Source organism: Perissodus microlepis, chromosome 2, assembly GCF_051167445.1.
Source record: "Perissodus microlepis isolate ML-2025 ecotype Zambia chromosome 2, ASM5116744v1, whole genome shotgun sequence".
NCBI classification, from domain to species: domain Eukaryota; kingdom Metazoa; phylum Chordata; class Actinopteri; order Cichliformes; family Cichlidae; genus Perissodus; species Perissodus microlepis.
In genome coordinates this window covers 13,176,671-13,204,599 of record NC_140462.1, presented here as the reverse complement: position 1 = coordinate 13,204,599, position 27,929 = coordinate 13,176,671, and the positions used below count along the sequence as shown (strand labels likewise).

At 40.3% G+C, this 27,929-nt stretch overlaps 1 protein-coding gene across 1 annotated transcript; it reads right to left on the bottom strand.

Annotated features, from left to right (window-relative positions):
* Positions 1–3,932: 3,932 nt before the first annotated feature.
* On the bottom strand, positions 3,933–26,185 carry LOC146392466 (neuronal acetylcholine receptor subunit beta-2-like). The gene is made up of 6 exons (XM_084948094.1): positions 25,671–26,185; positions 18,149–18,294; positions 17,943–17,987; positions 14,623–14,732; positions 8,343–9,333; positions 3,933–8,160 (listed from the first exon to the last, which is right to left on the bottom strand). Exons 1-6 carry the CDS (start codon positions 25,720–25,722, stop codon positions 7,996–7,998), a joined length of 1,509 nt encoding a protein of 502 aa, XP_084804220.1. The 5' UTR covers positions 25,723–26,185; the 3' UTR covers positions 3,933–7,995.
* Between the last annotated feature and the right edge of the window lie 1,744 nt (positions 26,186–27,929).

The following is a 27,929-nucleotide window of genomic DNA, read 5'->3' as shown; positions in this document are numbered from 1 at the left end:
AGAGGATCGATGGCTCCCCTGACTTAACTGCACGGCAGCTACACATTCTGTAATGCAGTAATGTAGTTCATAAATATCGACCACAGAGCAGAAATGGCAGGTATAAATCCTGAAGGAATGCCTTGTGGAGGATAATGGGGGAGATGGAGGGCAACGACCAACTACAGGAAACAGATCAAACTGCTGACACTCACCCTGCCACTCACACACACATAGTCCTACCAACAAGATTTCAACACATTATGTGTGTGTGTGTGTGTGTGTGTGTGTGTGTGTGTGTGTGTGTGTGTGTGTGTGTGTGTGTGTGTGGGTGTGTGTGTGTGTGTGTTTGCAGTGAAGAATTAATGTTTATTGATCTCTGACCACTACAGCATGAAACAGTTTCTAATGTCACCTCCTCTGATGTCCGTCATCCTCCTTCATACCCTTCCCCCTGTCTTCTCTGCCTCCAGCCGTCCAGTTTGATCTCTTTGGTCACACTTCACGATCACACCTGGAAACCTTAACAACAGGATTTCTGAAGGAAAGACCTGTATGCAGTGGTGCCATCTCTATAGAGGTGTACCTCTGAAGGGACACAGAAACACACATGCACACCTTTATCGTATCTAAGACGGGCAGGTCGCTGACAGTGCGGTATAAATGACTGAGGGTCTTGTTGCTATAATACATGTGCTGCTGAAATCTGCGGAAAAACCTACTTTCTTTTTTGCTTGTCTGCACTCAGTAAAGTTGCCAGCCTATACAATTTAGCCACAGCAGAAGAATTGCCAGGTGAGGCATTAACCTTGGTTCGATTTAAGATAAGCTTGAAATTGATTTCACTTGGATGGCTCTTTGCTTTAATCTTTCCTAAGCTTAAGCTTTGTCTCAGATTTGTTTTCTTATTGTGCTCCTTGTGCTGCAGAGGAAAGGATCAGTAAATCCAGAATGCGGGTAATTGGATGTAAATATGGCAGAACAAAGGCAAACACAAGAGCATGAAAAGATGACAAACACTGCAAGGCCATATGTTCAACAGCAGCAAAATAATAATCAAACTAAAACCAAAATGTAATGTGACTGTCTGACTCTGCAGCTCTCCATCCCTCTCCAAAATCACGTGGCTCCGCTCTTATTAGAAACTGATGCAGATGTCAAGTATCTAATTTATGTGTCAGTGGAGGGAAGATGGGGTACAAAAAGGAGCTGTAATTGCTGAACCCAGTTCCAATTCAGTGGCTGTCACTACATCTCTGGGCTTATGTCAAAGTCATGTGTGTGTGTGTCGTGTACATGCTTTGTGTGGACACTTTTTAGTTCTAAGCTATCACCATGTATTTTTTTTAGGGTTTTGTCTGGTCCTTCAAAGAGGTGTGTGATGTGACAACCTGGTTTTGGAGCTGAAGATTCAGTCAGTAAGTTTTAAGTTCAAATGTTTAAACAGTCAGAATTTGAGGACTCAACTGTCTTGGTTTATTTGAAAAGAACCAGTTAAAGTGTTTGGGGGATCTGACCAGGATGCCTCCTGGGTGAGGTGCTTCAGGCATGTCCTACACTGGCGAGGCCCCAGGCCTGACACAGGACATGCTGGAGGGATTTCATTTCTCAGCTTGCTTGGGAATGACTCTGCGTCTCCCTGGAAAAGGAGCTGGCCGTCTGGGCATCTCTGCCTATACTAGGGATGCACCGATACCGATACCGGTATCGGGTATCGGCCTCGATACCACATTTTCTAAAGTACTCGTACTCGTTAAAAGTCCCCCGATACCGAGGACCGATACCACGGTCTGAGACCTGTCTATGTTTGAGCGGCATGTAAGGGGTTAATCACAGGCGCCGAGTGCCCGCCCCCAGGCCCCGGCTGCAGCTCAGAGCGGGGAGAAAGCGAGGCGAGACATATCAGCTGTGTGGAACTATTTCAAAGTGAACGAAGACGTGAAAACAAAGGCGGGCTGCAAATTGTGCCCAGCGAAATTGTCCAGAGGAGGCTCTAAAGCTAGCGCATTTAACACAAGTAATTTAATCAAGCACCTAAAATCCCAACACAACAACGAGTACAAAGAGTTTACCTACGCTTATTTACCCACGCTTGTTAGCACAGAGGAGCATAGCTGATGCTATAGCAGTGGGACGGAAAATAGTTGGGCATTTTAAACATTCCGCCTTAGCCTACTCCCGCCTCGAGGACATTCAGGGACAGCTCAACCAGCCAATAAAGAGACTGCAGCAGGACGTACAGACGCGCTGGAACAGCACGTATTACATGCTCCAGTCCCTCATTGAGCAAAAGCGAGTGCACGAACTCCCTGACTATCTCACCGCTCACCAATGGGCTCTTATGGAGACGACTGTTGCCATCCTTGCCCCCTTTGAGGAACTAACTAAAAAAGTGAGCAGCTACGACGCACTAGCCTCTGCTGTCATCCCAGCTGTGACTGTGCTAGTGAGACTTCTAAACAGAGAAACAGACGAACAAATTTAAAATTAAATTTTGTTTTTTTATAATTATTTATTCTGTAATATGTTGCATACAACATGCTTTTCATTTTAAATAAATGTTCTTAATTCCAAACTAGTCCCTTGTTTGTTTGTTTTTTGTTAAATTATAGGACTAAAGCTGTTACCTGCAAATTTAAATCATGTTTTTATTAAGTACTCGGTATCGGCGAGTACTGAAATGCAAGTACTCGTACTCGTACTCGTTTCCAAAAAAGTGGTATCGGTGCATCCCTAGCCTATACTGATCTCCCCACGACCTGAACACAGAACAGCGGCAGAAAATGGACTGATGTATGTGTGGTTGAGCTGGGTTTATTTGCTAGGTCAAATGAGATTTAGGGAAATAGCACTTGGGGGTAACTTGTCAGGAAATACAGCCCTAACTCCCCAAAAAGTTGGCATGTAAATAAAAACACAATAAAACATTAAAAACCCAACACTGAAAATGTTTAAAATGAAAAAAAGTCCTTTTTTTTAATCCTCAGTGAACATCTGGGATCTCAGGAGACCAGATGTTGGAATTTTGGAAGAGGAATGTTGTCCCATTCTTGTCTGATAAAAGATTCTAGCTGCACAGTCCTAGGTCCTCTTTGTTGTGGTTTCATTTCATTATATACCTAATGATTTTAGTTGGTGAAAGATCTAGACTGCAGGCAGGCCAGTTCAGCACCTGAACTCTTTTAATATCAAACAATGATGTTACGTAATAAATGTGGTATGTGTGTGTGTGGCTGATATAACATTTGCAGGAAAATTACAGTGGCCCGCTCAGTAGTACGTTTGCTGTACACACCAGTTTGTTTGTATTTCTGATTTGGAAGAACAAATAAAAAATGTTAATAATAAATATGTTGGAGGTTCTGTTTTCCAAGCTCCAATTGTTACTGGAAATTATATAATAATAGAATAACAGTAAATAATGACCAAACTTTGACTCTGATTGTGTGAAATGTGATTATCTGTAACATGTACCCAAATATTTGCCTCTATCAGATACTTTAAAACCCAGATAAGTAGCTGCTTTGTGATAAAGCATCATAATACAGACTTTCCAGATTTGTGACTGTGTGTATGTCTGTATTCACTCACCAGCTGTGTCTCTTCAGCAGTCATGCAGCCTCGCTGCCATCTTAAGCTAACAGAAGGTGAAGTTGCAAGGCCTGAGGATACGAGACTGTCTAATGAATCTGCAGTCAGCTGACTAATTCTTAGCACTGACCCAGGACACACAGATTGCACACACTCCAGAAACTCCTGCTCAAAATTCTTTTTTTTTTCTTTTGTACTTTCAGGTGAAATAATCTCCGACTATATAAGCAAAAAATCAAGAAGGAAGACAGAGAATGAGAATAAAAATGTCCCAGATAGAGATAAACGCAGAAACTAAGGCATGTGAGAAAAAAAAAACACAGGCTAGAGTGAATAGTGTAGATGGGATTCATGAGGCCTGCTTGTTGATTTCATTACCCTTTATTGATTCATTTTGCAAGACATCAGGTCCCAACACAGCCCCTTACTTTTAGACAAAACTCAGCATATCACGTAACATGACTGTCTACTGGGAAGAAACATAGAAAGCATGTTTTCATTCAACCATCCACCAACAAATGAAAAATGAAACAAATCAATCAAGCTGGATTAGATCAGTAAACCCTTTTTTTCCCAAGCTGACATTGGCAGCAGTGACCGACGAGTGCATTAGGAAGGTGAAACGTTATATAATACCTCTCAGAAATAACAGGATATGATTTCAAGTAATTCATCTGAGAACAGACTGTAAAGTATACAATATGATGGCAGATAATGAAAGTGAAGCGACAGGCTGTTTGGTCATTTCATCCACGTCAGTGTGTATAAAATACTGTACAACATTATTGCTGCTGGTTTTTTGGTGATGGATGCTGACGAGCACTGCTTTTGACCGGCGTGCTGTACTTTTAAAATCAGCACGGCAACAAGCAACAGCTTCACAGTCATTGGTTTGGAGAATTTTTAGCACTATTTACCCGCCTTTATTTCAAACAAAGACGCTCATAGATTTGATCAGTTTATCAAGTCAGCCTATAATCTGCACAGTGAGCTGTGTGAGCGTAAACAAAAGGCTGGTCGCCTCCCTCATACACACCTATCATTGTTATTTAAGCAGTCCAGCTGTCAGCTGTTTTGTGTCGGCTGTATATTGGTATTGGCAAAAGGACACAAGGGGAGTGAGCATCTTCTGGGTGTCTTCACAAAGCAGATTCATCTTTTGCTCTTGAGGTGTGCATGAGCGGTGTAAAGTCCACATCTGAAAAATCAGCCGGCTTGTAAGATTTTGTTTCTCTTTGGGCTCTGTCACTCTTCAAGTTAACAAAATCAGCATCTGTACTGGTTTGTGCGCATGCTAGTCCCAGTTATGTCCTGACACAGCCACTAGAATTATTTCTTGATTTGGACGCAGCGACACAGATAATAAATAAATGGGGTGGAATATAAGTCCTGAGTTGTTGTTTGTGTAACCTTTACGAACAATGATAGTTCAGTCTCGTTTCCTGTAAAGATGTGAGTTTTCAAATATGCTACATTTCAGTCCTTTAAGAAAGATATTGACCCCTAAGTGATCAGATCAGGCTTAACATTTTATATTTAAACAGCATTTTAGTTAATTGTAACTTGGCTCTTGTTCTTGTTCTTTTCTAGTTTTCTTGTGAGGAAGATACAAGAAAGGTATTAAGTATAATCCATTTTAATAAATTATGGGACGCTGTGTAAAATGTTAACATAAATAGAACAAAAAATCATTTAAAATCTTTGTTTAACTAAAAGTACTAAAGAGTAGAAGCTAAAAATATGTGTTAAAAATATTTATTTTTAACGTGGTACTAATAGCATGTTTCAGAGTTGTTTATTTTCTATTTTCTTTTATATTCTATCTAATATACATTACTATAAAAAGTACCCCGCCCCTTCCTGGTTTCTTAGTTTTCTGCATTTTGTAAAACTTTCATGTTTCAGAACATAAAACAAATTTTAATATTAGACAAAGATAACTCAAGTTATTCAGTGATGATTTCATTTATTAAGGGAAAAAAGTCTATCCAAACCAAGGTTATTATCGTTAACGAAAACTAACGAAATAACGAAAACTAGAAGTGAAAAAACATTTTCGTTAACGGAAATAAAAATAAAACCAAAAAAAGGAAAACTAACTAAAACTGTAATGAATGTTCACAAAACTAACTAAAATTAACTGAATTTATAGCAAAAATGTGTTTAGTTTTCATTGATGTGTGCGTGTTATACAATAGTCAAGGGTGAAAATGAAGTTTAGTTTCCAGATTTTTTTCTTGCTGTCTAATTATGCCAGCAGGTGGCAGTACGTTAGTCGAGTCGTCTGTGTTGCTGCTCCGTCCACGCGCAGAATCATGTCAGGAAAAGTCGGGAGAAAGCGCCAGAGTCCAATTTGGGATTACTTTGAATATGACTGTGTTTTGGATAAAGCAAGTGTCTTGTAATGGAAAGAGACAAATTATGAGGGACATTTCTAAAGGGAAAAAAATCCCACAAACCTTAAAGTGCACTTGAAAAGCTCACACAAGAAGGCTAACCTAGCTTACCTTGAGAAGGTAAGGGAGCACACTCAACCCTCATCCCCAGAAAACAGAAGCTAACCCCAGGCAAGGCAGCGTGATGCATCCCGAGACAACAGGACTGGGATATCTACATAACTGTGTGAGTCAATTGCCTTCAAAAAGTTTATCAATTCACTTGAACCAAAATTACGAACACCCGGTGCTGCAAGAGTTAATAGTCTCATTGGGGCCAAGATATACATTTTATAGTTGCCTGGTATCAATGGTTGTTCATCTGCCTTTATTTATTCATTTATTTATTTATTTATTTATTTAAAGAACCCATAGGTGCGAATGTGAGTTGTCTGTCTCTGCGTGTTAGCCCTGCGACAGACAGGCGACCTGTCCAGGGTGCAGGGTATGGTAGCTGGAATAGCAACATACCCAAGGATAAGCAGAAGAGCATGACTGATATGATGAAACTGGGATTTTGTTACACTTAATTATTGCAAACACAACTAAAACTATAACTGAAACTAATCAAAACTAAACTGAAACTAAGGATTTTCAAAAAAAATAAAAACTAAACTAGCAAACAATTGGTAAAAACTAATTAAAACTGATATAAAATTGAAAATCTGAAGTCAAAACTAAATAAAAATAAAAACTAATGAAAATTGCAAAACTATTAAAACCCTGATCCAAACCCACGTGGCCTTGTGTGAAAAAGTAATTTCCCCCTAAACCTAAGAACTGGTTGTGCCACCCTTGGCAGCAAGAACTGCGATCAAGTATTTGCAGTAATTCGCATCGGGTCTTTGACATCGCTGTGGTAGAATTTTGCTCCACTCTTCTTTGCAGAGTTGTTGTAATTCACCCATGTTTGAGGGGGGGTTTGGTCATGAACAGTCTTTTAAGGTCATGCCAAGGCATCTCAACAGGATTGAAGTCTGGACTTTGACTAGGCCACTCCAAAATCTTCATTTTAGTTTTTTAAGCCATTCACAGGTTGACTTGATGGTGTATTTTTTTATCCTGCTGTATAACCTGAGTGCGCTGGAGCAAAACTGATGGCCAGAAATTCTCTTTCAGGATTTTCTGGTAGGCCTAAGTCTTCATCTATTACAGCAAGTTGTTCAGGTCCTGAGGCAGCAAAGCAGCCCCAGACCATCACACTACCACCTGCTTTAACTGCAGGCATGATGTTTTGCTGTGTTAGCTTTACGCCCAATGTAAGTTTGGATTTTCTATTTATTCAGGTTATCTTTATCTAATATTAAAATATTTTTAAAGCTCTGAAATATTTAAGTGTGAGAAATATGCAAAAAAAAGAAAAAAGAAAGAAAGAAATCAGGAAGGGGAGAAGCAGTTTTCCCAGCATTATTTTGCAGTGCAGTTCTTTTTGTTTCATAATGCTCCAAACTGTTGTGGTCCATCCAGCACTCACATTCTTAAAGCAAAGTGATGCTGCAGGTAAAGGTATAAAGGCTGTTGCCTTGTTTTACTGAATGGTATGCTGCCTGGTGGTTTACGCACGAGCCATTGCACTGCTACAGCCATGGCTGTCGTTTGTTTATAGGGATTAGTGAAAGTGTGGCTGATACAAGAGGCTACACCTGAACTTGTGCTGGCTCTCCGAAATGAGAATACAACCACATTTTGCATAGCATCCCAAACTTTTAGATAAAGGTATTGAAGTAAATATTGTACCAGATAGAAAACACACAAAAAAAGAAAACAAATAAATAAATAAAACAATCACAGCCCCTGTGTGAATGGCAGATGAGTTGATTATAGGACTGCGGGGGTATGTGTAAGATTCAAAGGGCAGAGCAGGGATGGGGAGGAGGAAATGGAAAGGCTAAAATGCGTCCTTTCCCAGTCAGAGTGAGGTGAGAGGCGGACATATGACTTTATGTGTTAAAATCTGCTTCGGGAAATAAAAAGTCACTTCTGAGTCACATCAAGTTTCAGATTTATGATCCATGTCCTCAACAATGGGGGTGTTATAACTCTGAAAAAGAGGTTGCATGAAGAGCCCCATCGTCCCAACTACACACACAAACACAAAGATCCACAGGAAAAGACGGTCGATAACCATCGCCACGTATTTCCAGTCTTCAATGATCTGCAGAGAGATAAAGACGTTGGATATTAACCACTTGTGTTCATGAGTCTGAACTAAAGTGAACTGAGATTCAGGTAACAAGTGATTATGATTAAACCTTACAAAAGAAAGAAGTACTTTCTTTTATATATATAAGCATATAAATCATGATATAGATCCGATTACTTCTTCCAAACACCTACCCCTTCATCATCATCCTCACTCTTCATCTTCTCCGCAATATAACGTACTCCATCCACTGCATCCTCCACGTCAATGTTGCTCTTGAGCGTCATCCTCTTCCTGAACTCTGTGTTCTCTGAGCAGTCACTGACCCTCCAGCCATAGCGCTTGGCTGACTCCTCATTGACAAAGAAGGATGAGGAGGAATCAGCCATTCCCACAGAGCTTCCACCTCCAACTTCTGTTCCACACTGCTTCCGGTCAGAGTACTTCTGCTTCTGGTGCTTTTTCCGGAACCGTTCACGGATGTTGGAACTTCCTGGTCTCCGCATGAAGAGGAAAGAGGGGAGCCGGTACAGAAAGACACGCTTGACCCAAGGAGGCATGGTGTGCGTACTGGGTGACCGATGGTGCACATTGAGCACGCAAACGCTGGTGACAATAGAGAAGGTGACCAGCACCATTGTAAACATTAGGTACTTCCCAATCAGAGGCACTGCTAGAGACGTAGGTGGCACAATCTTTGAGATAAGGAGTAAAAACACAGTAAGGGCCAGGAGGACTGAGATACAAAGAGTCATCTTCTCACCACAGTCTGATGGGAGGTAGAAGACAAGAATAGCCAGCGACGTGATCAGGATGCAGGGAATGATCAGGTTGATGGTGTAGAAGAGAGGTTTTCTCTTGATAATAAAATCATAAGTAATATCCAGGTATCTGATATCGTTAGGGTCTTCATTCTTGCGTCCAGGCAGTGAAACAATATCCCACTCGCCACTAGGCTTGAAGTCATCGCGTGAGGCGTAATCACTGAGGAGGATGAGATCGATCTCCGTGTGGTCGTAGGTCCAAGAGCGAAACTTGAGAGTGCAGTTCTGCTGGTCAAAGGGAAAATCACGGACTTCAATTTTACAGGCCGACTTGTAGATCGCTGGTGGGAGCCAGGCCACTTCACCATTATTGGAGACCAGAGCGTTGGAGTAGAAGGAGACTTCATATGTCCCATCAGCACTGAGGAAAAGGCAGGAGATGAGATAAAGTCCGTAAAGTCAAGCACTCACAAAAAGATTGCCCATATCACATCATTTAAACCAGTGCTTCTTATATTTGAAGGAGCCAGCTGAGGCGCTTCAAGCATACTCACAAAGATACGCCAACTGAAACAAGACAACACTCAAGGACACTTGAGTGTTTTAATGCAAATCATTTTTGCTTAACTTTACAGGTAACTTGATTTCCTTAGACAGACAAAACTGTGAATAAAAACGAAAAATAATTCCTAAAATAAAGTCTCCGCTGTTTGCCCTGTTTCACCCAGAATAATGTGCTTTCTGTGGACTTAAAAAAACATCTATGATTCGGACACAGAGTTAGGTTGGAAAGCTGACACAGTTTGAGTTGATAGAATGTGCTCTGCTCTTTCAGGGAAGAAAAAATAATCCTCTTGTGAGAGTTTGTACTTCTTAACAAACACACCTATGTACAGTATGTTCATTTTCTTATTTCCAAAATGCTTTCAGACAGTGATGTGGTTTTGGTGGTATGAGTTGCTGAAGCCACATTCAAACAAAATTACTTAATGAACTTAAATTAAAGTCAACAATAAGCGTTAATTACTGTGTAAATAAAATAATTGCTCCTATAATGATTGATAATCTGGTATCTGATCATTCTTCAATATCACTGATATACCCAACTCTGCCTTTTTACAACATTTGGCTGCTTCAGTCTGATAATGGCTATTGTCAGATTTTAATTAACATTGTGCTTTGTTATACAGCTGCACACTTTTAGCTTCTGTTGATAAGAAACACTGTGCTGTCGGACACTCGTCAATATCCCATCACATTTATTAAAATAGTCTTTTAATAGCCTTTTATTCTCTGAATAAAGTCAAGAAATCCTGTTACAGACTTTTAGCACGAGACAAACATGGTTTTTAATTTAATTCATTCACCGAATGCTGAGTAAAAGATTGCCTGACTGCTACCACGAGGCTGCAGAGGTGACGCATGCAACAGTTTGAAGTCCAAAGGATGCATTTAGCATCTCAAGGAAAGAGCTTGGCCTGGGACACATGCTGGCATCAAGGCAACACCTGTCCCTCACAACTCAAATCTGCTGAGACTGACTTTTTTCTTCATCTCATCAGGGCTGCAGGGGATGCATTATAAATAAGTGGCCTACCAATTATAAAGTGGGTCAGGAATACAACCATCCCACTTGCCTCTAATGCTTTGGGGCTGCTGTGTATATCCAGACTAATAAAAAATGCAGAGGCCCCACCTGCTTACTGTGACCTCAGGTCTCCCAAAGTTAGACCTCAACCTGAAGTTACCAAACAGCGATAGATAGATGACCTCTCACTGGTCTCTTAAGCTATTATGCTCTTCAGGTTGTCCTTCAGCTGATGAGCAATCTCCATTCATAAAACTTGAATGCCTGCAAGCACAAGGTCAAAACACAAGAACAGTTCAAACAACTGTAAGACTCTGTCAGACTCAAGCTTAGTGGTTACAGTAGCTGAGAGAACAATCACGCATGTTTTCTGAGGTTTCATTTCAAACTCAAGTTTCCCTTTTTATCCTGCGCACTTTGGGAACTTTTCTCCACGTTGGCCTAAAAGCCGAAGTTCAATCATAAAACACCATGAGCCGATGAAAATCATGACTCAGAGTTCAAGAGCAGTTGTTGGAGATTTTGTCATGACACAAGAGGTTGTTTTCATGTAAATTATTACATAAGTTAAGGGGAAACTTGGATAAATCTGGGAAGAGAATAAAAAGCAGCTGCTTGTCCTTCATTAGCAACACTGAGATGCCCTTAAACAAGGTTTCAAAACCCTAAATTCTCAGTAGATAACTCAGTACCCTGCAGCTTCAGAGGTGCGTTTTAACACGTGTGTTAAAACGCACATGTTAAAACGTGCATTTTAACACGTTTTGGTTTCTTAAAAAGATGCTCTTGCTCTTAGATAACTTTTTTTAACTGAGTGAGAATGTGCTGCAAGTTATTGCATACACATGTAATAATTCACTACTTTTATTCAGTGTAGAAGTGAATTAATGCATGTACACTGTACACTGTTGGCTTTATTCACTGTAGAAAGATAAATGCATGTACACTGCTGGTTATTGATGCTTCTTTAGTATGGTGACATAGACTATGATTAATTTTTAACTATTCACTTTAAAGCTGGAGTGTGGGTATGTTAAGTGCAAGGCAATGACAAATGAGTTCACACAGTGCTGATTAATCAGAGTCAAGGAAATCTCTTGTAGTTGCTCTTACACTAATCAGCCATAACATTATGAGCACTGACAGGCGACATGAGTATCACTGACTGTCTCTTCATCACAGCACTTGTTAGTAGGTGGGATAGATTAGCGAGCAACATTTTATCCTCAAAGGTGATGAGGTACAAGGAGGAAAAATGGGCAAGTGTATGGATTTGAGCGAGTTTGATGTAGGTGACTGGGTCAAAGTATCTCCAAAGTCAGAGTCCAAGTATCTCCAAAGCAGAACATCAAGGTCTTGCGGGTTGTTCCCTGTTTGCTGCGGTCAATATCTATCAAAAGTGGTCTAATATCCATGATGAAGCAGAGACAAGGTAACAGCAGCTGAGGGTCATTGATGCACATGGACAGCTAAGGCTGGCCTGTGTGGTCCAATCCAACAGACGGGGTGCTGTAGCTCAAATTGTCAAAAAAAAAGTTCATGCTGGTTCTGATAGAAAATTGTCAGAAACACAACTGATTGCTGTTTGTTGCGCATGTATCTTCACAGCCACAGACTAGTCAGGGTGTCCATGCTGAAAGTGGCAACAATGGACATGTGAGCATCAGAACTAGACCATGGAGCAATGGAAGAAGTTGGCCTGGTCTTTCGTTTACATCCCGTGGATGGCCGGGTGCATGCAATGCTTTGGGCAATGTTCTGCTGGGAAACGTTGGGTCCTGCCATCCATGTGCATATTTGACACATACCACCTAGCTAAGCATTGTTGTAGACCATGTACACCCTTTCATGGAAATGCTTTTCCCTGATGTCTCTGGCCTCTTTCAGCAGCATAATGTGCCCTGCCTCAAAGCAAAAATGGTTCATAAATGAGCTTGAGGTGTTGACTTGGTCTAAATTGTCTAAGGAGCTTGGAAAGAAAAGCATCTGGACTTCTTTAAGTTGCTTCAATTTCAAGCAACTTAAAGAAGTCCAGATGGTTTTCTTTCCAAGCTCCTTAGACTACGATGACCTGGATGACTGAGAACCTTCACAGACTTGGTCTAAATTGTGCAGATATCAATCCAATCAAGCATCTGGGAAATGTGCTCAACAACAAGGTCATGAATGCTCCAATCACAACTTACTGGACTTAAATATCACAGAGAGCTGGGGAACAGCTGCAATCACAGCATTGTAAGATGGTGAAAGATGTTCCCTTAGGCCTCCTCCTCGATTCAGAGATGGTCTTTCCCTTTTCATGCAAATCTTACTTTCGCCATCTTATAATGCTGTGGTCATGAGAATTTGCATATTAACAGTCAAGGAACTGACCTACCAGCCCATTGTGCAAATGTACTATTTGTAAGGTTGGGGAAACCTGCAGTCGCCAGAGACAGAAGAAGTCACTTGATTGACTGACGAAACTTTTCTCCCACTGAAAACGCTATGTCCAGATGAACAGAATCAACCTTTTGGGATTTACTTACCTGGATGACTGAGCATGCATCAAGACACTGCAGAAATTAGTTTATTAAATCCTGTGGCGGGAAAGCGGAGAACACATACAAAAAGAGTTCTGATGCTGCAAACAAAAAAGAAATTCATCTTTCAAATGAAACATTATGGTCTAATGAATAAAACCATTAACAGGAAACAAAGCAGATTACCACTACTGTGGTTTTTCCTCATCGTAAGCCCACATCAACCGTGGGCTCAGTGAAATTATTCCTGCAGCCTCATATTACCTTTCTGCAACAACTGTTCTTAAATTCAGAAATAAAATTACTTTTACTATTCAAAGAATTATATTCTCAAATTATTTCTCCTATGGGCAGGTAGAAAAAACAGTACCTATTTATGCATGCTTGTGCAAAACTGCTTGACTTTGCTTGACTGTGTCAAGCAAACAACATATCAGGAATTAACCTAAAGTGCAGGTTTCTGGAATGTGGCCCAGAGCGAAGCTGTACAGGCACAGGGAAAACAGCAAACTTAACACAGAAAAGCCAGATGAAAAAACCTCTGATCACCACACAAAACAAAATTCAGCAAAAACTCAAACTGCATTTGGCTATGATGCTTTTGTTCTCTGGTACAACAAAGGAAGGACTTTCACACTGAATACATTTTAAACGGGGAAATCAACAGTTAATGTTTTTCAAGAAACTAACAGATGGAGATGAGACCCATCTGCTGACCTATATGGGTGACAGACGACGTGACGTTCACAGGCCTTTGCGTCTGTCAGCCAACTCTCCAGTGAATAAGAGCAGTGCAGCTTATTTCTCCGAGTTCCTCTTTTTTTACAGCGCAGAAGTACTGATGTATTGATTTTTCCCTGCAGCCATTTTCCAGAGTTACAAGATAAATTCCAGATGTGCCAAGATATTCTCACCTCATCATTTTGTATACCTGTGCTCGCAGTACAAAACGATCAATAATGTACAAGGATAACCTGCTCTCCAATGTAACTAAGTTGGAAAGTCTGGATTTCTGTGTTTCTGTCAACACAGCAGTTGCAGAATTGCGCAGGAATAAATCTGAAGCTTTTCTTTCCAATCATAAACGAACTGCAAATGTTTACAGGAAGTCTAAAAAACCTGAAAGGTAAACAGGTAAGCAGTGAATATTGATTAAAAAATAAGATTATTCAAGTGCACCAAAACTGGTGACCTTACGGATTAACACTTAAGAGATAAAAACAAATTGTTTTACTTTGTCTACAACAGGCCTGATTCTGCCATTCTAATCCATAATCTCCTTGTGTGAATGATTCATACGCTCTCTAACATTCAAACAGTCTTCATTATTATCAGACTGTCTGCAGACGCTCCATGCAATGCCATTAAAAATTTGTTGGTTCATTATTCACTATTTATTAACCTAAAAGAAGTGACAAGTGGGCTAAAAATGAGATAGGAGGATAGACCGATTAAGAGGATAGAATTGGAAAGCTTTTAGGGAAATGGGGCTTTTGTAAATATTAAAGTGAAGTTACTCAAGCTTTCTGTCTGTTCCTACTTTCATCACTTAGTTTTACACACACACACATTTATTGCGTCTGTCACAAAGAGGACATACTTGTTGTAAAGGACAATGTCAGGCAACCAGATGTGTTGTGACGGGAGTCGGATTTTCTTGATTCCCTCGTACTCTTCAGGATCCCACATTAATCTGTAGTCATTCCAACCCTGGTGTAGAAAGGCACGTAAGGGCATGCATGAACATACAAGTAAACAACTAAAATCAAGAGCCACATACAGTTATGGTCACAAGTTTACAAATATTTATTATGGGCTTGAATGTTGTGGTAATTTGAGGCTTTTTTGGGTAGTCATCAACAAGCTTCTGGCATAATTCTGGCCACTATTTCTGTCAGAACTGATAGAGTGGATGGAAATTGTTTGGTTTCCTGGCACGACTCCACTTTCAAGAGTAGTCCCCAGAGTTTCAGTACCTTAAAGGTAGACTGCTATATCCACTCCAAAACCAGCTGCGATGTGTGTTTGGGATTGTTTTCTTGTTAGAACACAGAGTTGTCTCCAAGTTTCAACCATCTAGCTGCTGATTTGAGGCGACGCTGAAGAATTTGGAGGTAGTCCTTCTTTATTATTGCATCCAGTTTGTGCAACAGTACCACTGGCAGCAAAACTGTCCCAAAGCATAATGCTACCACCACCATACTTGACAGCTGGTATATTGTTCTTAGGTATTAAAGCCTCACCTTTATTCCTCCAAACATAGTTCTTGTCAATGTGGCCAAAAAGCTCAATCTTTGTCTCATCTAACCATAGAATATTTCTCTAGAAGACATTCGGCCTGTCCTTGTGGGCAGCTGCAAATTTCTGTTGAATGTGAAAGTGTTCATTTTGGAGCAGAGGTTTCTTTGTTGATTATAATTTCAGTCCATGGTAACTTCAGTGTGAACAGTGATGCTGGTGTTCCAGCAACTTCCAGTTCATGGCAGGTTCGATCCTTTGTGATTCCTAGCTTGTTCCTAAACATGCTAACTAATTTCCTCTCATCTTAGGGTGACTGTGTGGAGTATAGGAAATCAAAAAAAAATTCATACTTGTGCACCCAATTCTTGTTTTTTCTTAATCATTAAAGCTGTATGTGACACTCTAGAAAACAGTTCAGTGAAGTCATTAAAAGCCCAAAATTACCATGGTACTCATGCCCATGATTTCTGACAAAAAGAGACATCTATCATTAACTACATGAATACATACAAATGCATTTAAAGAACATGTCACGGTCCGCGGAGCAGACCATGTGTGAATGAGTGAGGACCCAGGCATGGACACAGGCAAGGAGACAAAACTGAACTTTAAACGAAAGGCAAGCCTTTATTGTGGCTTATACAGGGAGTGCAGAATTATTAGGCAAGTTGTATTTTTGAGGAATAATTTTATTATTGAACAACAACCATGTTCTCAATGAACCCAAAAAACTCATTAATATCAAAGCTGAATGTTTTTGGAAGTAGTTTTTAGTTTGTTTTTAGTTTTAGCTATTTTAGGGGGATATCTGTGTGTGCAGGTGACTATTACTGTGCATAATTATTAGGCAACTTAACAAAAAACAAATATATACACATTTCAATCATTTATTTTTACCAGTGAAACCAATATAACATCTCCACATTCACAAATATACATTTCTGACATTCAAAAACAAAACAAAAACAAATCAGCGACCAATATAGCCACCTTTCTTTGCAAGGACACTCAAAAGCCTGCCATCCATGGATTCTGTCAGTGTTTTGATCTGTTCACCATCAACATTGCGTGCAGCAGCAACCACAGCCTCCCAGACACTGTTCAGAGAGGTGTACTGTTTTCCCTCCTTGTAAATCTCACATTTGATGATGGACCACAGGTTCTCAATGGGGTTCAGATGAGGTGAACAAGGTGGCCATGTCATTAGTTTTTCTTCTTTTATACCCTTTCTTGCCAGCCACGCTGTGGAGTACTTGGACGCGTGTGATGGAGCATTGTCCTGCATGAAAATCATGTTTTTCTTGAAGGATGCAGACTTCTTCCTGTACCACTGCTTGAAGAAGGTGTCTTCCAGAAACTGGCAGTAGGACTGGGAGTTGAGCTTGACTCCATCCTCAACCCGAAAAGGCCCCACAAGCTCATCTTTGATGATACCAGCCCAAACCAGTACTCCACCTCCACCTTGCTGGCGTCTGAGTCGGACTGGAGCTCTCTGCCCTTTACCAATCCAGCCACGGGCCCATCCATCTGGCCCATCAAGACTCACTCTCATTTCATCAGTCCATAAAACCTTAGAAAAATCAGTCTTGAGATATTTCTTGGCCCAGTCTTGACGTTTCAGCTTGTGTGTCTTGTTCAGTGGTGGTCGTCTTTCAGCCTTTCTTACCTTGGCCATGTATCTGAGTATTGCACACCTTGTGCTTTTGGGCACTCCAGTGATGTTGCAGCTCTGAAATATGGCCAAACTGGTGGCAAGTGGCATCTTGGCAGCTGCACGCTTGACTTTTCTCAGTTCATGGGCAGTTATTTTGCGCCTTGGTTTTTCCACACGCTTCTTGCGACCCTGTTGACTATTTTGAATGAAACGCTTGATTGTTCGATGATCACGCTTCAGAAGCTTTGCAATTTTGAGACTGCTGCATCCCTCTGCAAGATATCTCACTATTTTTGACTTTTCTGAGCCCGTCAAGTCCTTCTTTTGACCCATTTTGCCAAAGGAAAGGAAGTTGCCTAATAATTATGCACACCTGATATAGGGTGTTGATGTCATTAGACCACACCCCTTCTCATTACAGAGTTGCGCATCACCTAATATGCTTAATTGGTAGTAGGCTTTCGAGCCTATACAGCTTGGAGTAAGACAACATGCATGGAGAGGATGATGTGGACAAAATGCTCATTTGCCTAATAATTCTGCACTCCCTGTAGAAAGGCAAACCAAACAGCAGGGACAGTGGTTAACCTAAACTAAAACTGGAGAAACTAAGAACAACTAAAACTATGACTACAACGACTGTGACAACTATGAACAAGACCTGTGCTGGAACGTGAAGGAACTATGAAATATATACTAGAACAAGCAACATGAACATGAACATGACCATGACCTGCACAGTCTTGAAAAAACACTGGACATGACCTGAGGGAAGAAACACAGACGGGGGGACAGCAACCATGGAACACAGAAACCGAAACCAAAAGACTAGAAAAGATACAAAATGACTAAATCAAAGTTCAACAATGATACAAAAACTCAACTGACCCAGGACCATGACAGTACATTTATAATTGTAGTGGTTCATGCACTGATATTAGACCCTAATGGTCAAATTTTTCAATTGGTCTGATCCTTGGAAACAAACAAACAAACAATAATGAGCAAGGTGCTTTGAGGCTAACCTGGGTGAGCCAACAGTTGGTGGTCATGATCTGCTCTCTCTCATTCTGAAACACAGACATGGGAAAATTCTTTAAGCAGTGGCTCCACTGACTCTTCTTATTAACAACAACCAGGTTAATGTGTTCCCCAGTCATTTGGCATTAGTAGGGTATGCCTCTTTGCTCACAGCATGTGAGGTTATGGGTTTGTTTGTGTGTTTTCTTACCACATTGATCAGCTGGGCTAGAGACACCTGGATGTAAATGGTGACCTGCTGGCTGGTGTTGATAGCTGGCCTGATGAGTTTGTTGTAGCGCTCTGGTGACAAAAGGTGATTCACCAACCGTTCCTCTACCTCCGCACACAGGATAGCTGCACACACAAATACGCACACAGGGGGAAAACAGTCAGAAGTACACTACAGAGGATATCACAACTCATTACAACCCATTATAACCTCCTATCAAAGGCATGTTAGAAAAGTGCTAAGCACTGACTAATGACTGTGATATGACAAGCAAGTGTGAGCACAATCTAATATAAGACTGGTTCCACTCTGTAAATGAAAAGCAAACAGTAACTGGACTGGTTCTTATTGAGTATTTTTCTACCTTTAATCTGAACTCTATACAACATCGTTCCACATCTGTTCTTTCTGTCTAATATTCACACTCCAATGAAGCTTTAGGATCAACTTGGGGTTCAGTAACTTGCCCAAAGATACTTTGGCACGCAGACTGGCACAGCTAGGGATCAAACCACCAACCTTCCAACTAGCAGATCACCTCCTCCACCTCCTGAGCCACAGCCACATCAAAAAAAAAAAACACAGTTGGCTTATTTTAGCCAATCCCTCCTTAAGTTTGTCTCGTTGTGCATCTCTGGACTGTTTCCAGAACTACTGTATACAGTCTTCATCTGTTTTCTTAAAATAAATTAGCTCCAATTTTATAAAGTAAAAGATAAATTGCATTACTAAGAATGAACATATTCCATATTTCTTCCTCATACGTAATAGTAGCTACTCCAGTTTATTCTGTTTCACGGAGCTAAATGTCCTCTGGCTATCATACAGTCAGAAAATGTCAAGAATAAGCCAGACTTATTCGTAATTTCATCATCTCAGTCGAGTGCTTGTTGTGATGATGCAGCCAGATCAAGCTTACAGTAAGCACATCTTTACTACCGTGCAGCTTAAGTTATTGGGTACAGTGAACTGGGGCCTCATGTAGACCTTGAATTTAACACAGCCTTGAGCTAAAATTTATAGCAGAATAAGCTGTTGTTTGGTTGACCATCCATTAACTTTACTTTGAGTCTCCTGCAGTAAATACCTTCTTGTTTGCAGCCCTGCATTTTGGCTTGGTGACTATAAAATATATGTGTATGCAATGAAAGCATTTTAATGACCACTAACACACTCACGATTCACATTTTATTTCAGTGGGACTTGAATGAGAAAACACAGATGCCCAAAGCTCTAGCTGGTGAAGCGATGTTTAAATCTCGTGTTGTCAGGTTTCGGCAATTACGTGCTGCAGTGATGCAGCCCGCTGCATGCTCTCATGCGCTCGTGTGTATGTGTCATGAGTGGGAGAGTTACTGTCTCACAAACAGATCACATGTAATTGTATTCAGTCACAATTCAATACACAAACACAAAAACATAAACAAGTTTTGCACCTGCTCAAAGCACCTCATGCCCAGACATTTCATCATATAAACTACTTACTGTATATTCAATTTTAAGAGGAATAAATATTGGTGTTTTTTAAGGAATAAATACTAAATAAAGAAAATATTATGGATGATTTATCGCACATCTGTTCTGTTTTATGTTTAACTGCAATTTAAGAAGCCATTGTGTTTTGTGCTGCCACACAAACAAGTCTTGTCACATAAATTTCCATTTAAAAGCTTTCTATGCTGTCCTGTTTTGTCCTGAACGTGTTGTTTCCTGGTATGATTTGCTTTGTGTGTTTTTATGTTATTTGAGGTCTGGGAGGCTTTTGTGGCAGCATTTTTTTCTGTGTGTGCCTCATAAATAAACTTGACATGACTGTTGGCTATGCATTTTTTGCTTACGAGACAGTGTATACAGGAGAATGACGAGCAGGGGAAAAAGAAAAAAAAAGTGAATTGTATTAATGCTTTGCAAAGCAACATAAACTACCAGCTTCAAAAAAACATGTTACATAGTACATGTTGAATCTTAACCTTTATCCTAAAAGTACAAACAAAACACCAGAGAACCAGAAAAGTAAATAACGGGGTTTGTGTCAGTGTCTTAATGAAGAGTAACGCTGCCAGTCCTCTATTATGCAGTGGTGTCTGTTTAGATGAGTCATCTTTGGCTTTGCCAGACACAAAGCAGGTAAACTGTGATCTGCCTCTGCCTGGCCAAAGCAAGTAACACTGAAGTTGCGAAGAAGCGAGTCAAAATATCATAGCAGTGCTACCCCTCAGCCTCCTATTAGTTGCACCTGTGGTTAAAGTTTGAAAATCCTAGGTAATTTTCACCAAAACTGACCTCTGAACCAAGATGTGCCTTGTTCTCTATGACAATACCCCATCAGCCTTTTACTGCTGAGGGGCAAAAACAAATTGCTGTTTGAAACACAGTATATTTAAACAACTTTAGCACTGAAATCTATTTTCTAACCATATTCTACCCCATAATGGCATTGTATGTCGACTTAGAAGAACAAACCTGTTCAGGCTTTGCGGCCATGCTCTCAACTGTCTTGTCAAGATATACTCAAGAAACCAATATGTTTTGAAACATGTCAGAATCAGACTGAAAATAAGAGGATGTGAGCTTTAAAGGCAGGTGACAGAAGAAGAGGTATATGCTACACTTGGTCACTTTACATTAACCTTCAGACAGGAGACAGGAGAAGTGTTCGGTGTCTGAACAACTATGACAAGAAACCCCGAAGGTAAACCTCCTCAGAGACAAAAAGCTGTGTCTGTCAGGATTAGACGGAGAGGAGACTCGTGCCAGGAGAAGAGGACAATAGAGACACAACAACATACAATGGAAACATCAGAGCGTGAGACAAAACAATTCCCAGATTAGTATAATCATCAGATAAAATTAAATAGGATCATACTATATTATGGTGATGAGTAATAACAGGGATTTATGAGTTTCATTTTTAAAGGGATTAAAGCCTGACAACAATTCACTGTTTACATGCAATAAACAGCCGTATGAGGCCAGCTTCTACTTCTAATTAAAATCAACTGGTTATCAGATTTTGGTGGCCTTCAGCTCTTCTGATTTCAGAGTTTGAAGGTATCACGTACCAGAAAATCGGTCTGTTGTGACTGAGTTTTTGGTTCCTGTTAATTTTATTGTTATTTTTATGTTAAAATTTTAGTCCTGTGTCTTTTGCTGTTTTTAGTGTCTGGTTATTCCAGTGTTGAGTGTTTTGGTTCAGATCTTGGTTTTTATTGGTTGTAGTAGTTTTAAATCCCTTAGTATTTCCCGTCTCTTGTCCACTCTCTCATGTCTTTCCATTAGCACCTACACACAGGGGTTTGTTATTCATGTCTGTGTTTAGTATTTTGTCTTTTGGTTACTTCCTGTTAGTTTTTGGCGCTACTTTCTGTTTTTAACCTCCTTTGTGGTGATCAGCCCCACGGTAACACACAAACAACACACAGCACATGACTTCACTGTACACAAATGGCCTCCATGGATGTGGTGGAACAGGAGATTCCCATCGTAGATGTCCAGCTGGAAAATCTGCTGAATCCATGTGATGCTCTCGTGTCAAAATGGGCCAAAATCTGTGAGGAATGTTTCCAGCACCTTGTTGAATCTATGCCACAAATAATTACAGCAGTTTTGAATGCAAAAAGAGTTACAGGAAGGTTTACCTAACAAAGTGACCAGTGAGTGTATAGTCCTGTCTTACTCTTGTTACAGTGTCTGTTTTTGCTGTCCTGCTTGGCTCCTGCATGTTTTCTTTGTTATGTTCTTTTGATTTTCATATTTATTGTTCTTTTTTTATTCGCTCAGTACTTTTGATCAATGACTCAACCTCAAATGTCATATATGTGAGTCCTCAGTCTTATACTCTTTACAGATCCATTTTATTATTTTTTTGTTTCTATTTGTTAATTATCACATTTGCTTTGCATGTGATTCTATTTATAGGACGCAACAAATAAAACATGTTTAAAAACAGCTTATCCCAGCACAGAAATAAAGTTCCAGTGAAAACAATTTTGTTGTCAGATGGGACAATTCAAGTTAAGCACTGCCAATAAACCATTTCCCACAACTGTTTTAAGATTATAAAGACACAGTATTTTTTTAGAGAAGTCTTTCAGTCTGCAGCTCTCACAGTTACTTTGAAATATAACATTTTATTGCTATCGTGACTAAAATCATTCTCATCGCCTTCGCTATTTGCTCTAAGTGTTTCAATCTTTCTGAAGCAGAGAACAATCAGTAAAAAACTCATTTGGAGCAGGAGCAATAGACAAAATTCAAACACATCTATACACTATACAAAAAGAGCACTGTAGTAGAACAAAGTGAAATAACTAAACAGATGTGGTTTCTAATTTGAATGCACAGTTTTGTAGCTGTTTGACCCTGACGCGTTACTCCTTCTCTAGTGACTTCAGCTTGTGGCTGTTCCATGGCTGCACTCTGATTTCAGCCTGAGAGAAACAAGAAACGTCACATTGCCTTAAAAATGTAAAGGGAGGCAGTATAAAAATAAATCCAACACAAAGCATGAACAAACTGGGAAAGACAATTTGCTTCATGTGTCTGAAAATGATGAAGAGATGCGATATAGATGGTGGGTTCGACGGTAATGGCTAAAATGGTAGATGATGCTAAAATAAGATGCGGATACGGCTTAAGTAGAGATGGAGCGGGAGGGAGTCTACCAACAGGTCTCATCACACATGTATGCACACACACTCCTGTCTGCCTCACTGCACTCTCCACACCTCAATAATTCATTACCGCTAAAATAAAAATGCCATCATCTTACTTACGCGGAGACGCAGACACAATCAGAGATTATTCTCCCAGTCTTTCTCACTCACATAAAATCAACACCGTTTCCATCACAACATGGAAATAGTTAAAAAACAAACAAAAACAAGCTTTCAGGCGTGCCGCTGAGTTTGAGTGATGCATATGGACAGAGAGGTTGTGTCATCAGTCAAGAGTGCAGAGAGGGGGGGAAAAAACAATTCTACATCCTGTAGGTTTCTTTTCAGGTTAGTGAATTATTCAGCGTGTTACCATCTGCAGTGGCCTTTCAGAGGCCAAAACAATTTAGGCTTCAGCTGTCCTTGGTTTTACTCAGGATGCTGTCCATATCAGTCATGTTATAAAATACAGGCCTGCGTGCATACACATCCACAGAGTCTCACATCCACGCATTTCATATTGTTCGTAGCAAATCTACTGCCTGAGAGATTTTTGTGTTTTTAGTGCCTCATGGGATTTCTTTTACTTGTTTTGCCCCAAACTTTTCCTCATCCCAGACAGTCCTTCTGTCTGTGAGAATAAAACATATTCTCTTATTACAATGATTTTCTTTTAATCTGTCACAATCTCTCCCTCGTGTCTTCCTGTCCTGCTTTGCTCTTTTGTTCACAGCATGACAGGAACATGTGCAGATTTAGGATATAAGAGAGACAGCAGATGCAGTAAAAGTGCCTTTCTTTTGCGCTCAGCTCAGTGTCACCTCTAAGTGGAAGCATTGCTTAGGTGCCGCTTTCATTTTTTCTTTTTGCTTTGCAAAGCACTTCGATACATCTTTTCATCGGCATGCATCTCTCCTTCAAAGAGCAGCATCCAAACAATCCTGCCAACGCAATGACTAATAGTTTACTATGAAGTGTTGACTCAGTGATGCTGGGCCCTGCTGGCGAGATATACATCTGCGGTTATGAGAAACCAGTTTTAAACTCATGAGAAATTACAAGCACAAACTAGGAGCTGCACATTTCTGCCCACTCACGTATAATGCATCACGCATGAGCTACAGAGAAGCAGAATCAGGGTATGGTGACGCTGATGGTTTCGTGCAATATGTTAAAGATCTTGCAAGCCTACAATGAGCAAAACATCTCATAGGGTAGCTGTAGCACACATTAGCACTGTGCATTTACTGCAAATGATCCTAAGAGCACAGAAGGCAGAGAAATGCGTGATACAGCACTGAAAATATTAGATAAGTTGCAGTATAGGAAACAAACAAAGTGTGAAAATATAGAGTAAAGCAGAAAAGATGGTGTGCAGGAACAGAGACACAGAGTGAGAACGGTAGGGAAGCCAACACAATGGAGCAAATGCATCCCAGCAGAGTGGCTGACTGGATTTCGTCCTTTTAGAGTTGGAGCCATGAGAATGTTTGGTTGAAGTGACAGACTCATACAATGAATCACCGGCAGACAGAGCACAGGTGACACTGAATAAGTTACAGAGAACAAGCAAGTCTGAAACCATGAACTTCACTTTTGTACTTTTTTAAATAATATGAATGCACTTAGCTAATGCTGCTTAATTTTTTAGCTGTTTTACTGAAGACTCAAAAAAATTAAAGTGACTTTCTTTTTGAACTTACAACATGTTTAATATTGAGATTTTTATTAATACAGCAACTGATGAAATACACCAGGAGGTAGAGCAGGTCATCTACTAATTGCATGCTTGGTGTTTTGATCCCTGGTTTCCCCAGTCTGCATGTCAAGGTATCCTTGTATCCTTGTGCTCTCCAATGTCCCATCAGCGTATGAGTTTGTGTGATTGTCAGATAGAAAAAAGTGTTTGTATACTTTTCTTCCAGTAAGAACACGCCCTATTCATGGCAGGGGGGGTAAATTAAACCCTCAATTACTGAATTTAATTCCACTGCAGTAGTTGTAACACTTTTTTTCTATCTCTCTGTCTAGCTTAACTGGAGAAGCAAACACAATGGGTACTGGGGTTTGCCTGGTAGAGCTGCACATTGATCCAATTTCAGTACCACTGACAGCTCAATAATAGATTCCTCCTGCCTGATTTAGGACCTCATAAGTTACTTTACTTGACTGTAGGTGGGGAGATCATCTGATAGGTGTGATGTAAGTTAAAGTAAGCAAACTCTCAATTTAAATGTCTGCTATTGTTATCAAAGTGTCTTTTTCACTTACTGGCAATGAAGGCATTTCATGTAGGTTAAAAGCAATAATTGTATGTGCACTTACAACCACGCAGTCAGCTGTTTCGCGAGTTCTCTTCAAAGCATGGTGCCAGATTTGTTATTTAAATTACAGGCTACGAAGTCTTGAACCAAACTAAAATGAGTGATGAATGCTCCTTACTCAGATTTCACACCCTTGCCCTTAAAATGCAAATGTAATTAAAACTCCGTGGGTTTTCTGCCTAAAGGACAAGCGTGTTAGTTAATTGAAGCGTGCTGAAAAATCACGTGCTAAAGGGTTTGACGCATGGAAATGCCGCTACTTATCCCCACTGGCCTGCTTTCCCGAGACCACCTCTGTCTGCAAGGTAAAAGTGTGGCTTAACCATGCAAGAAATTAAACCCCTTAAGAAAGCACTTATCAGCAACTAAATCCATCACTTATCAGACCTGTTATATTAACTGGCATGCATTTGTGTAAGAGAGGGTGTGCAATTTTGCAATGGCCAACCCAAGCCAGATTTTAAAGCCCAATAAAGTAAAGTCTCCCGTCCCGTTCCGAGAGGATTGGAAAGGATTACTCACTTGTCACGGTGAAAATCAGGAGAGTCAGGGCTGCTTTCACCGGGGCTGCCATCTCTTCCTCCCCTCCAGTGCGGCACACACACGAAAACTTGCAGATGAAGAGTATTTCCCGCGTTTTCCTCTTCTCTGCGCTCACTTTGCAGTAAGTAAAGTGTGAAACCGAAAAAAAAAGAAAGACAATGAACAGGGTGGATTACAACGGTTTCATTGCGAGCGGTGAGTGAGGGTTGGGGGACATTGAGAAGAATACCGATTGCTGTTAGAACCGAGAGATAAAGAGGCTGGATGCTTTCTGCCAGAGCGCACCGACTGTACCGCTGGTCCTAGAGCTGTGATTGCGCGCAGTGGAAACCGGCTGTAGAGATCAGAGCCCCCCTTACAAACAGCGCTTTCTTTGGGAAAGTGAGTTGAGGAGCTAGCGGGAATACGTCAATCCCGTTATCGCCAAAGCAGCCATTCTTAAGATAAAAGATTTAAGTACCCCGGTGACCGCATCGCCCTGCCCGCCCCAGTGCGCTCACTGACCGGGCGTCAGTTTCGCTCTGCACCTCCTTGATCGACTCAGTTTAACATGTGTGACAACAAACAGGAAGCGATAACGGTTAGAAACCCCCCAGGGAAGATATTAAACACCCCGAACCAACCTTATCTCCTCCAGTAGATGGAGAATTCAAAGTGGAATTTTACTTTGTAAAGTTGTTGTTAAAAGTAGAGAAAAAATAAAGTAAATCTTTTAATTAATTAAATTATGATTAAATGTAGTTAATAACGCCGAAGCAGGTTCTTGGCAGTAAAACAAAAGTCTTGTTGCCCCTGTTAGCATGTACATATAAAATCCTGGAAGGCTGCCACTTGCAGTAATACAAAATGAGCATATAGGATATTCAGCTGTCTTTCTCCCACTGGGCGGTCAAAGGTCAGGGCCCACTAAAAGATAACTCAATAAAGGTTATCATGGAGAGATTCAGAAACCACACAGCTCTTGTCCAAATCCACATTTGCTCTGAACACCAGTTTCACCAGTCAAATACAAAACAACCGGAACAACTTTCTCAAGTCCGACTCAGAGTTTCTGAGGGAGGCTGGAGCTTATCCCAGCTCTCAAAAGGTAAGATTGGGATTATAGATTATACCGGTCAACAAGGTCAACAAAGGGACAAACATAACACTGTCACATCCACACCTACAACCAGGTTTTAGAATCACCAATTAACCTAACATGCATTTCTTTGGATTGTGGAAGGAAGCTGGAGTCCCCAGAGAAATTGCACGGGGATCAATAAAATCATTCATCACTGTCAGTCATCATCAAACCAGCTGTGTGATTTCACCAAAACACAAAGATACAGAAATTTTAAAAAAGAGAAAATCCCACTGACTTTATCAAATCTGTTTCCTCACAAAAATCTGAGAGGAGGAATTCAGATATATTTGATCTGTGGCTTAACAAGTCAACTATAGTTATCCTACAGTGGAACTGGCCTCAGCTGATGGGTCTATGGGTCTGGTTTGTGTGTGTAATGAGAATGGAAAAGCTGCAGGCTTCTTGAGTCTGCACACATCAGTGAAGTATAACTACCCAGAACTCCCTTTGGTGATGTGAGAGGAGGAGAGGGCAGAAGGAAGACATGGTCTTAAATTTGCTAGACAAAACGACTCCAGCTAATTATTTCACTTCACAGGAATAAGACAGGAAACAAAGAGGGGAAAATGAAAAAGGCTGATTGAAGATCATATATTCAATGTGAATTAAAGGTAAGATTTTTTTTCCCAAGAATTAGTGGAGGAGATGGATCACAGTTTCATGCCTTAAGCAAGACCCGGGGATTCTCCAACATCAGCGAAATTTTCAAAATAGTATATTTAAAGATCACTAATGTAATTCACACAGTAATGGTTTAAAAATAGTATGAATTAAAAAAAACTCAAGATGTGCTATCAGCTCCTGACATGTTATGCGATCATTTGAGCATCAGACAAAGAATTTTCACACTTACTTCATACATGAATTAATTTAAAATTATTTTTGCTTCAATAGAGAGTGCTCTGGCTTCTTTATTAGGTAAAGTTGAACAGCAACTTTTAGTTTAGGCATGTTGTTGTTGCCAGAGGAGCTGGTCTGAGCATTACAGAAACTGATTATCTACTTGGATTTTTTTACCCACACAATCATATCTAGAGTTTACAGATAATGGTAATTGGCAGTTATCTGGATGAATGGCACAGAATAATGGCCAGACTGCTTTGAGCTGATAGGAA

What these genes read in the sequence shown, in the direction of transcription:
- LOC146392466 (XM_084948094.1), bottom strand. Translation starts at nt 25,722, where the DNA reads ATGGCAGCCCCGGTGAAAGCAGCCCTGACTCTCCTGATTTTCACCGTG. An exon ending in CCAACTGTTGGCTCACCCAG is followed by an intron (nt 14,733 to 17,942) that starts GTTAGCCTCAAA and finishes TTTCTACACCAG; the next exon opens with GGTTGGAATGACTACAGATT. An exon ending in GTGAGGATGATGATGAAGGG is followed by an intron (nt 8,161 to 8,342) that starts GTAGGTGTTTGG and finishes ATCTCTCTGCAG; the next exon opens with ATCATTGAAGACTGGAAATA.